Source organism: Triturus cristatus, chromosome 4_2 (assembly GCF_964204655.1).
Source record: "Triturus cristatus chromosome 4_2, aTriCri1.1, whole genome shotgun sequence".
NCBI lineage: Eukaryota > Metazoa > Chordata > Amphibia > Caudata > Salamandridae > Triturus > Triturus cristatus.
The window spans coordinates 529,534,242-529,546,984 of NC_140586.1; the positions used below are offsets into that span (position 1 = coordinate 529,534,242).

Sequence of the window (12,743 nt, forward strand, 5' to 3'; positions counted from 1 at the left end):
ACCAAACACTAGGTGGCGATCTATGCACAGATATGAATTCAGCAGCCCACATGCCTCGAACTTCAGGGTGTCTAACGCCTTTGCTGTATCCTGTCCTTTATCGCCTGCAGAGCCTCCATGTGTTGGCTAAACGGATTCGCCATCATAAGGCATATCGATGACCTTAGTTTGTACTTCCAGGCGAAAAGAAATGGCTCTCAGCCATCCCTGTCATCTCAATACTGCAGCCCCAGCCAACTGACAAACTTGTCAACGAAACGTCTACAGCACAATCAATTATCTCCACTGAGATCCCTTCTCCTTCCTTAAGAATTCTTCTTGCTTCTGCCCTCGAGTCCTCAGGCAGCAGATCAATAAATGGTGAAATGTCCAACCACATTTGTCGGACATATCTACCTAAAATTGCAAGTGAGTTTGCGGCCCTAACCCTTGTTACTGCCATAGTGGACACATTTCTTGCCAATGGTGTCAAGATATCTCCCGTCCCTCTCAGGAGGGGCAGACAGGGGTGAAGCAGGATTTATGGCACGACGTTGAGTCGCCTGAGAAATCACAGACTCCGGCATTGGCTGCCTGATGAGGCAGGAAGGCGAGTTGTCAGGTGCCTTGTATTTCTTCTCCAGCTTAGGTAAGACTGCTGGAATGGAAGCCGGTGTCCGCATTACCTTCAGGCCTTCTTCCCATATGAAATCTACTATGGGGATTGAACGAACCGGCCTATTAGCCTGTTCTTTAAAATCGTATAGGAAACAATCAGATTGTTTGGGGACATGGGGAGCTGATATCTCTTCGCCGCCCTTTCTTTAAGGGTATGAAAACTTCCTGTGTCTTCCAATCTATCGGAGGTGGAGTTGATGGAGATGGCGTCCATCTCGTAATCGCCCCATTCGTTGGGCAGGGATACTTCTTCCAGTTCTCCTTCCGCTATTTCGTTGTCTGTAGTGTGATGCTCCAGCACCTGCAGTTGCGGTGTTGTAGGCAGTGGAGAAAGAGGAGGTGACCCTGCCATCAAAGATGGTCTGGCAGAGTTTGAGGGACTGAAGCCGCGGATTCTGATGGTGGGAATCTGTGGTAGTAATCTTCCAACATCTGTTGCAGATTTGACACTAGGTAAACGGGCATCTCAATAGTTTGCTCCCTCTGTCTATCTTGGTTGGTATCATGAGAGTACTAATAATATTCAGTCATCCTCTGACATTTTATCCAGAGGTCTGAAGGGCTGTGCGCCACACAAAACATGCCCTCTTTATCAGAGTCACCCTCCTCTTCATCCCCGTAGTCAAAAAGTTCTTCTGCAGGACAGGGGAAACCTTAGTAGGGGGGGGGGGGGGGGGGGGGGGGGGGGGGGGGGGGAAGTGTGAAAAGGCAAAATTATTTCTTGTGAAGATCTTCACTTAGGCTGGGAAATTGCAGTTGAAAGAACAGTTACCTTGGCTGCGTATACCTTCATCGATGTAGAATCAGATCGGTTACCTTGTGCTGCAGGCAAGATAGTCGATGAAGGGACCGTCGATGGCGTAGCCAACGACTAAATAGTTGAAGTCAAGCCAACCGTCGACGTTGCTGTCGATGATGGCGCCTTCGTCGACGATTCTTCCGTCGATGCCTTACATGCCGACGGAAGTCTGTGGATGTAGTCATTGGGTTCGTCAACGGTGGCTCCGTCGGCAAGAGATTCTTCTTCTTGAGGGCACCGACAATCGTAGCGGCGATGATGTAGCAGACAACGAATCTTTCAATGACAGACCTTTTTTCGTTGTCTTCGTAAACAATGTTGGCGTCGTCGTAGAAGACCGCACCTTTACAGAAACTATGGTCGACTGAGATGTAGACATGATTAGTTTAGTCTGAGGAGATGAGGTCAATGTCGTCATAGGAGTAGGAGCGACAGAAGCTTTTGCCGACGAGGGCGTCGACGTCTTAGACAGTGCATCTTTCTGAGGTGATGAAATTGTCTCCGGTAAAGACCTGGACGTTGTTTTTACCTTACAGGAGGTAGTAGAAGGCGTAAAGAGAGGCAGACTCTCTTCTGTAAGAGGAGGGCTGATCATCAGGTTTCAATGAATGATGCTGCCTTTTTTTGCACCTTTGCAGCCTTCGGGGAGACAATTTCCACATCACTAGTCTTGAGGGAGGAATCACTCATCATACAAAGGATTGTCATTGGTTTTTAACTTCTACAGCCACAGAAGAAGCCGTCCCTCTCTATCTCTCAAAGTTTTCTAAGAGAAAGTCCTGCAGATTTTAGAGTCTCACCTGGTGGTCAGGGTAAAGACAGAAAATTCACTTTTTGTAGGGATCTGGGTGCAGTCTGAGCTTCCCAAAGGTGTGTCAGTGCCTAAATAGAGATCTCTTAGTCAAAGACCTTCTGTTCTGAAGAAACAAATTGACCAATAGGCCAAAAAAGAAAAGTACTGAGCAGAGCTCAGGGAGACTATCTTCACACGACGTGCGGAAGAAAAATTGAGAGCCTGGAGCCTCTGTGGAGAGGGTTCTGGAGGGTGATTGGCTGGACTTTGGACCATTCCTAATGACTAGGAAGAGATATTAAAGTGAATGTTTCTCCATTAGCTTCAATGTTCAAGTCACTACTTACTGCTTTTAATGTACCGCAGGACTCCCACTTTGACGATGGGGAATGATCCAAGCATGTGAATCTATGAAACCTCCAATGCAGGAGAAAGAATATTCTGCTCCCGGGTATATTAAACAGTTTCGTCTTTATGAGTTTAAATAACAACTGACTAGTTATTAATATTTTAATACTTCCTGTAGCTAGATTTAGTCCCATTCAGGCAAGACCAGAGTGGTGAGGGTTGTACCAAGATAGCAAAAGCACAACATTTTTAGAAGAAACATGTGGTAGAGGTCTGTTCATCAGGCCATGGTTGTGATAAAGTGCCCTCTTTCTGCATGGTTGCCCCCACTTATTGCTGATGTGCCTTGACTGAGTGTACCATGGGCTCCTGCTAACCAGGTACCCAGCTTCTTTTCCTAAAACTGCATTGAAGCCTAAACCCAATTGGCATCTCTAGCCACAGGTCAGCCCCTGTTAAATGGTACCACATGTACCCAGGGCACTGTCACCAGAGAAGGCCTCTAAGGGCTGCAGCACTAATTGTGCCACCCTTAGAGGTCCTGTACCTTCACACGCACACACTGCCTTTGCAGGCTGCGTTTTTTGGTGCAGAACAAAGTGAAGAGTTGCCATGGCACACAACCCTGTGTGCCCCTACAGTGTCCAAGTCCATTTTTAGACATTGGAGGTGCAGTGCTGCCATTTAAAGTATATGGTGCTGGGAATTTGTCATTACAAACTACACAGCACCATAATGGCTACACCGAAAAGTTGGTATCAAACTTCTCAGCACATTAAACCGACACTGATGCCAGTGTGGGATTTCATGAAAAATGCACACAGAGGGCATCTTAGAGATGCGCCCTGAAAACTAACCTACCACTAGTGTCCAGGCTCATTGGATGCATTCAGATGCCACCACCAGACATGTTTCTGGGTCGAGAGCCTGCTGCCCTCGGGTCTGAAACAATGTACATCCTTGGTCGAGGTGCCAAGCCTCCTCCCCAGGATAGGCAGGGTCCACGAAGGGGAAGCTTCAAAGGCTTGCCGCCTTTGTGAGCTTCCCCAGGCCACTTGCTGCTTTCAGCAATTGGTCCCCACTGGCTCTGAAATCCACTTTGGGTGGGAGAACCGGCGGGAAAAACAAGTGAGGAAGAGAGGTGTGCCCACACTCCGTCAACTAGGGAAAGGCTTATGCCCCCCTCCCACATAATAGGGGGTGTACCCATCCCAGGGAAGGGACCCATTGGTCCCACCCTTTTACATACCTGTACCGCCCCTAAATCTAGTATTTAGGGGCACCCATGAGCCTTGCTTCCTCAGACAAGAACCTGCAACAAGAAAAGGAGACAGACCGAACAGCCGTGCCGAAGCTAACAGGAAGACGACGCCCACTGACTTGGCCCCAGCCCTACTGGCCTGTCTCCACCTCAAACCTGCTCCAGCAAAATCCAGATGTGTCCTGCAGCCAGCAACCTCGAAAACCCCAGAGGACCTGCTTGCCTTCAACCACAAACACTGTCTCCCGTGAATGCCGGATTTTTTCAAACAGACTCTAGTTCCGCAAGGATCTGGAGGTCTGCACCACTTCACCAGACATCCACGGCCCAAGTTTGAGTGGCCCAACACCAACAGAAGGTCTCACCGGCGATCCTGACCAGAGATCCGGCGACCCCTAATCTGCCTCAAGTCTCGAGCCGACACCTGCAGCCTCAAACCAGAAGATTCCCAAACCACGACCAGGAGCTGGAAAGAAGATCCAACCCTAAAAGGCACCCTTGTACCAGACGCCCCACGGCCTTGGGTGGCCCAACCCACGGTGTCTAACCAACCCCCAGCATCCCAATTCACCTCTCGAAGTGGTGGTCGCACCCAGAAGACCTTCTTCCTTGAGCCTGCAGTGGCTTTGCAAACGGAGGTTCCCCATTGCAAACATGGCGCCCAACGTCGAAACAGCACCCTGCACCCGGACACTCTAGTGCTGCTGAGGGTGCAGCTTTGGTGCTCCTTTGTTTCCCCATTTGCCCTGAGCTAAAGTCCAGGAGCTTTGCTCCCACAACCTAGTGGCCAGCTCATCAGCAGCCACCAACTGGAGACCCCTTATCCCCCATTGGATAACCTTGGGCCTCAGCACTCTGCACCTGGCCGCCATAGTGCCGCTGAGGGTGTAACAAGAGTGCATCCCTGACCCTGGGGGACCCAGAGTCGACCCCAGAACCTCAACTCCCACTACTGAATACTTACCCTAAAACCGATAACACTATTTTCCTCCATAGGATAACATTGACAGTTTTTCTTGGAAACGTTTCGAAGTGTTGAGTTTGAAAACCTAAAGAAATTCTTTAAAATTGTACTAACAAAAACGATTTTACCTACCTGTTTACAGGAAATGTCCCAGTGTAGTATCCAGGTATACTACACTGTGTAAGAAGAGTAACCTCAAAAGTAACTTGCCTGTAATTTTGCTCAAAATCCTATACAAAGTGTAAGTACTGTATTCTGTAATCAAATCAAAGTACATTTACAATCCAAACTGTGTTACAAACTGTATATGTACTGCAAAGTACTGATCACTTACCTATGCCAGGCCTGCTTGATTCTAGGAAATAAAATAACTAAAAGAAAATTTTATACAAAAACAATTGGTCTGAAATTCAGTCTGAGTGTGTGAATTCATTTGCTGAGTGTGTACAACAAATGCTTAACATTGTCCACGGATAAAGCCTTACTGCTCGACCACACTACCACACAGAGAGTTAGGTGCTAGCTGCTTTACCTCTGCCTACCTTTTGGGTTCCACTGGACTGGGCACACTATACCTGACTTTGGTATAGTATATACAGAGCCAGCTTCCTACAACGGTACACAGCATAAGTCAAACATGTAGTCCAAAAATGCCACTAAAACGGGGGAAGACTATGCTAACAGAATTACATATAAAAAGTTTAATTCTAGGAAAATTTTAGAGGAAAGGTGGCAGGTTTTCAGATGGCCGAATCAGCAGTTGATGGAAGCAGCTGGAACTTTTCAGAGTTGGTTTTGGGAAAACAAGGTATAAAATGCACTGAATTGATGGCTCTCAAGTTCTGGATTCTGAGGTCTATGAAAAACAGACTGACATCATGGACATAAAGGCACCTTTATGGAGCTGGTTTGTAACTTTTAACTGTGATGTTTGGCGAATCTGTGGAAAGCACAGCATTTTTCTTATTTAGCGCTGGATGATGAATTGCTCAACTGCTTTCAACATCCAGCTTGACAACTGGAGATTCTTCTAGATGAGGAATCTGTTGGTTGAGGTTTTTATCTCCAAGACGGTGGTGTGGACAGCTGAAAGGTGAATTAATAAACTCCTAATGAGTGAAAAACACACACCACTATGGATAGAGATAAAGAGATTGTGGACTAAGAGGCTTTAGGGAAATGGAGCCAGGCAGGAAGAGGGGAATAGGAAGTTAGCCTAGAGGAGCGCAAAAAGCAGGTAGGAGGTGGCTATCTGAATGTAGAGGCAGAACTAGTAATGAACACAGACTTGTTCCTGGGTTCTTACGATGCTGCCACTTAAATCACACATAGAAACACCATACCAGCTGGGCAATATAAATGAAATGAATATAGGCATGCATAACATTTCTGGAGCTATTACAAGTGATATGAAACAAAAACCCTTGACATTCTAGGCATTAAGTCAAGCAATCCAGCTTTCGGTAATCTCCTTGTCTAATACAATATAGAATTCAAATCTATCAGCATTATCTATAGAGCTAGATCTTGCAAAAAACCTTCAGGATCTATTATCTTGCACACAAATGACTCAGGACGGTTATATGCTTAGAATACCCTTCTCTTGCACAAAGTTGTCTCCCAAAATTCTCTGCCTGACCCATTTTAGTTTCTGTCTGGGCTGGCAGGATAAGGGCATCATTCCCAATGCCAAGCCCATTTTCACTGACTAACCTTGCAATGTAATCAACCATTCTCACCGTAACACTCCTCCAGAGATAAGCATACCCCCTGGTCTGGTGTTACTAATGTAGAATTAAGACCCAGTACAGTGCAACCTACGGCTTGAAGCCCTTCCTAGTCCTGGTCGTCTTCTAATGGAAGGATTTCTGGTTACTATGAGAAGTTGTAGCTCGTTCTAGAAAAAAAGAGAACCACATCGGTAGGGTTGCTGCTGAAATGGCTGCAGCTGCAAATCTCTGAATGACAGCTGAAAAACTGAGGGAATGTCCTAAAGGCAATAAAGTAAATTTCAGTTAACACAGCAACCAGTTGAAAAAAGACTCCAGATGTTCAGTTCAAATATTGGACCACTTTGCCACTGACTGGGAACAGATAGGTATGGCCACACGTCTGCAGATGGGAATAGAGTAATCTCTGCTAAGTACAAGAATCAACCAATATCCCTCTAGATCTTAGTCACAAAACGCCAGCTTCAGAGTACTAGAAAGGAACCGTACTAAGTGTGCAGAGATGAACAGATGGGAATATGCAAACACACAGGCAAGGTACTTTTGCCATACACTCCACATGATATGCGCTGTGAATGCGTAAAAACTCCGGGCTCCCCAAGCAAAAAGCTCACCATGACTTTCCATTCATCAGTTGGGCCAGAGTTGCAAAAACAGTAACATGTATTCAAGCCCTTCACTCGGTGTGGATAATGAAGAAACCATATACAAGAGACCTGAAGTCTAAGCAAATTAGCAACCATAGACAATTACATCAAAGTACTAACTGTTCTTTGCTGGACCAAGAGTAAATGGGGGAAGTCAAACATGCTACTTTCACAGGAACAGTTTTTCAAGTATCACCTTAGAGCAGCCCAAGCCTCACACAATGAGACAAATATGATAGTTTGTCAGACATTAGATCATTTAAAAAGTTCACACAAAACCACTCTTCGCCGAGAGAAAGTGACCTCATGTTTTAATAAACTGTTGCTTCCTACATACCTTTTTGTGTCCTTTTCTCTGCTGATGCTTGTGAAGCCATATAAATAGCTGCTGCTGCCACAGAAATAGGGCTCCTACCAGGAACTAAGTCCAGTTCCACAGCTTTCCGTGCAATGTGTGTAGCTGCCATCTGTACTTGCTTAGGAAGGCCCAAGTTGGAACAAAATCTTGACATGAAGTCCCCGGTTGTAATCAAATCCACACTAGTTTCCAGTGCCTTTAGAATCAGCTTAAAGCACCGTCCAATTTCTTTCTTTGAAATTCTAGACACTGCACAAATTTCTGTAGGTAAAGGGGAGAAAGCAGGGAATTAGTTACAATTGTTACAAGTGAGAAAAATAAACAAGTAATTTTTAATTTTAAAAAGTTCTATGACTTAAGTACCTAAAACGGTACATAAAGAAAAATACTTGGCAAGGTACTATGGTAAAGTCAATAGTATTTCCATTCAGTGCACACACTTGTAGGAAAGAAACATTACTTAATTGTAATCATCAGTTTGAAACGTTATTCTATTGCAGAATAACATGCTGTGCACACCATTGCAAATTAGTGTTGGGTCCAGAAAGTATGAAGTCTTTCTTGTGCTCAGGCATGGCCTGAATAGTTGACCCTGCGTCACCCTGAAACCTGCAACATATTGGAATATGGACTTGCTTTTGCACCATAAAGCCAAATGTTTGTGTGCCCATAAAAGTGTGTATAAAATGTCATCTGATGTGTTCTTCTGCTGCTGCCCAACATGGTGCAAGTCTGACATGCAAATCTAGAACACCAACAGGATGCAAGCCAATGGATAAAAACATTTTTTGTTGGAGGCAAGCTTTTATTACATATTCAAATACAACACGCTTACTATTCAGTGGTAACTTTTAATATCTTAATGGTGGTGTGAGTGGTAAAAGATTGCTGAAATAATATGTCAAATTTACTTCCCTGTAACAGTTCTCCAGTGAGGGATTTTCACAGGAATCACAAAAGCCACACTTCACACCTAGCATGTGCAGGACTGCAAACTGGAGAGGAATCTCTTTGAAATCCTTCAAAGAAATAGTGACTGACTGGTAGCTAAAAGGAAGAAATCTGACCAGGTGGCACCAGAGACAAAGTCTAAAGACATATTTTACAGACTTGAGTTGGCCGATGTCATAAATATGGAACTGCTGTTTGGCACAGATATTGCAATGGGTCATACTGATCATATAAGCACAATATGACAATTTGCTGCCGCTTCCTGCAGTAGTGCAGCTTAGCAGGTGGGCTAAGAGTTTCCTTAAGGATATTCATGTGGTCCTACTACCAATTCATACATTTGCATAATACTTCAGGAGAGAAGATGTCATTCAGGCTGTGGTGGTAAATACTGCTTTTAAACCTGGACAACAAATACTGCCTTCGGGGAAGTCTCACGCACATTTGCATCTCCTAATTAAGAGCGTTGTATATTGCACAATCCTGAAAGTCCTTCGAGGTATTGGTATCAGTGGAAAACTGTGCTAGATAACTAGTACCATTTTGCCACCAGTGTATGCTCAAGATATCGCAACTTGGCCATCTGTATGCATAAAGATGGAACTTTTGTTTCTCTCTGGAGCAAAAAGATCAACAGCCACTTTCTAAAAGGTGAAAAATGAGGAACCGAAATACACGAAGCTTCCACTTGTTTAGTCCTGTGAAACGTATGCATGTTATACATGCTCAGATGCTGAATCATCAATTCCACATATTAGAAATCGGTCAGTATCACAGCTGATGGGTGTAACTAGAGGGGACACCACTCCTGTTGTGGAGTCTTTCTGTAATAGCACTGTCTTCTGTTTCAGCATGATCACAAAATCTGCAGACCTACCTTGGTGATTGAGCTCCTGATGTTTACCTTGAATTCCGTTTACTCCGAGCGGAAACCAAAGATCCTGGACTAAGTTTCCCCAGATTAGCTTCCTAGTAAGTCAGTGAAGCAACTGTGGTCTAATGCAGTGTTGATTCTACCCCATCCAGGTATTCTAAAGTCTTGTCGACCAAAACTGGTAAAGAACATGCCTGTCCAATGACTTGAAATCTAAGCCCACTGAGACTGAATGCAAGGTAGCAGGGGTCACAGTGCTATGATAAATTGAGAAAGCCGCTTACCAAAGCTGCTAGTAATGCCCCATCATGATCTCCAAAATCAGCAATCCGCGCAACCCATATTTATTAAATTAACGAATACAAATAAATATGCATGCCCTCTGCACACTTGGCATGCTGGTAGCAGTGGATAGCAATCTATCAAATTGGGAAAAGTCTCCCTTTCCTTAACATTACATACCATACCAACAAGTGTACATTAGGGATACCACTGCAGGAGGAAAAAGATAACAGAATTCACAAGGTTTTCTTGTGTAACATAAAAACATGAATGACATTAAATAAATGCTTACTTTACTCTAAAGGCTAGTTGCCTAATAGAGAATGGCTGCCATAACAAGACTTTGCCATCAGGGCCTTCTGTTAAGTCCAACTTTCCAAGCTCAGATTGATGCTTTGAGACTACTATTCAGGAGAACATCTAGGCTCCATGCTTGCAGTATGAGCACGTCTCTGAAAAGAGCACTGAGATCTCTCTGCACTTACCACATGAAAAGCTCAAAGGAGAGAAACACCAGCTTCAAGACAAGTGAGCTATCAGACTCCCCATGGTCTTTGCATCCTGGTAAAAGAACACTTGCTTATCTATTTACCCATACGTTCTTCTCCGGTCGACAGCAATGTATTTTTTATCACATTGCTGTTTGGTGTGCAACGCTTCTTTGTTTAGAAAACATTTAAATCTGGTTTTACTTTCAATGATTATTTTGTATGGACTTTTCTTTCATGACCAAACACCTCCTGGTTCACAGCAACCTTTCTGAACCAAGCTTGTATTACATTGTTGAAAATACCCTCAATAGCCCGATTCTCAAAATAGAAAAAGCGTATATGACGGGAAGGGAAAGGGGTGAGAAAAATCAAGCTCTCTGGTGCTACTACACAAACGTATGACCCTCAGGTTACAACTGGCGAGTTCATATTTTAAAGGCATGTGTTATCCATATGGTGAACAAACCTACACTTTCCTATAGGCTCCGAAATCATATTCCACAGCGAGGGGAAAGGCTGTAGAGAGATGTAAGAAAGTGGGTTCTGTTGCAGTACCCCCCCCCCACCCTTTTTTTGCCTAATAGCTGATGCACTTTTCCTTGTTGTGCCCTGGGTTCCTGCCAATCAGGTGCCTAGGGCCTGTGTTCCTTCCCTAAAAACTGCCTAACAGCCAAAACCCAAATTGGCAAACCCTGGCCACATGTCAGCCCCTGGTAAATGGTACCCTAGGTACCCAGGGCCTTGTGACCAGAGAAGGCCTCTAAGGGCTGCAGCAGCCTAACTACTAACTTACCTGCGGAGCCACGCCACGCTACGCCATTGCCGCCACCGCCAAGGGTCAAACGGTCACCAGCATCTTCCGCGTCGCCGCCCCGGGACTGCAATTCCCGGAAGCCTCAGCGGCGGCGCGACGTGGTGACGCGGACCAAGCGCCAGGAGGCGCATAAAAGCACAGAGGGACCCGCTTCGCGGGACGCGTGCGGGACGCGCCGGGCTAAGCCCGGGCAAAGGGCGGGCCGTCTGTGGCCGCCAGGGGCCAAAGGAGGCCGGGCTGGGCCATACCCCTTTCTTCCTAAACTCAACCAGTCCAGGAGGATGCCCTCTCCAGGACCTGGCAAACCTACTGCCAGGGAAGGGGGCTGCAATGCAGGGACGTTGGACAAGTACTTCAAACCTACCAAAGAAGATGTAGGTAAGGAAAACTCTTTGGAGAAACGCAGGGCCGAGCGGCGGCGCTCCATTGATTCCATGAAGAATACGCCCCTGCCAGAGATCATCCCGTATCCCATTACCCAAGAGGATGGCACGCCCCCACTTAGTCTAAAACCTCTGACCCCTGAGGACTTCCCTCTCTTACTGCGGGACATCCCCACTTCCCCTGAGCTGGTCCCTGGAAAACTCCTAGATATAACCCCTTCTGGGATTTGTCCTACTCCTGTTAATCTGGTTACTCAAACCCCACCTCCGCATGCAGCTAAGAAAAGCAAGCCTAAACAAAGAGTTGAGGTAGAGTTGCACAGGCCCCCACCGAGTAAACGCAGTAAAAAGTCAATGGGGGGCAGGGGGAAAGCCAAACCGTCACATCTAGATTTCGGCAAAAAACACACACTTGTACCCCAACCTGGGAGGGATAATAAGATTGTCCCCACTGCTCTTCTCTCAAAGGCCCCTAGTCCAACTAGAGCTACTATTCTAAATGTCCCAGTGGCTGACACACTTAATCCTTCTACAGCTATAGGGAGCCTAGAATCGCTACTGCGTTCTCTTCTACAGCCCATTAGCGATAGTTTGATAAAAGTAGAGAGCAGGCTTACTTTATTGGAAACATCTCTTACTAATCTGAACACCTTAGTTAGTAAGCAATCCAATAACACGGGACCTCATCCCTCCGCAGGAAACCTTACTAAAAAAGGAATTACAAAGGGCAACAACAAAGTCTCCCCCCAGAGTGCGACTACTGCCCCTCCTTTGCAACCATTAATGGCTGTCTTAGATCAGGCACCGCGCTGCAATGTATCTAATAGGCCCAGAGAGACAATGTACTCTGCCCCTCAAAGTTCCCATTCGGGGACTATTGACGGCAATCTAGAAGTTGGTGGTATCCCTCTACCCTCCCCGGGTCGGCCGGCTCCAAGTCCACGGAGACCAGACTTGCCGCCAGAGGCTAATAGTCTAACGGTGGTCCTAGCAGGCGTCCCCCGCTTAAGACTAGGGGAGAACGAAGATTACCAATCACTAAAATACAAGGTCATTAAATGGCTAAATTGGAATCGACCCTTACCGTCCCATTTTAACAATGAGATTATTATGGTAAGAAGGGTCCCCTGGTTAGGTAAAACTAGGAAATCAATAATAGGGGACTGTATCCTGACAAGCTTTAAGGACCCGGGCACTGTGCGGCACATTTGCAAAGGAATAAATAGGTCACTGGACTCTACTATCCAGACCATGCCAGTATCCTTTTTTTTCCCCCCTACCCATATGCATCACATTCCGACACAAGATGAGTGGTTGAGGGTGGAACAGAGACAGACACAAGGATCATGCACAACGTCCAAGTCTTCAAGTGCAGGACAGGCCCTACTTCC

General features: G+C 45.8%; 1 protein-coding gene across 1 annotated transcript in view; it reads right to left on the minus strand.

The window, feature by feature from the left end:
- The window catches only part of GTF2B (general transcription factor IIB), a 158,531-nt gene that overhangs the window by 32,690 nt on the left and 113,098 nt on the right, over positions 1-12,743 (minus strand). The window contains exon 6 of the mRNA XM_085602133.1: positions 7,537-7,818. Coding sequence (XP_085458259.1) covers positions 7,537-7,818 — 282 coding nt within the window. The remainder of the gene's footprint in view (positions 1-7,536; positions 7,819-12,743) is intronic.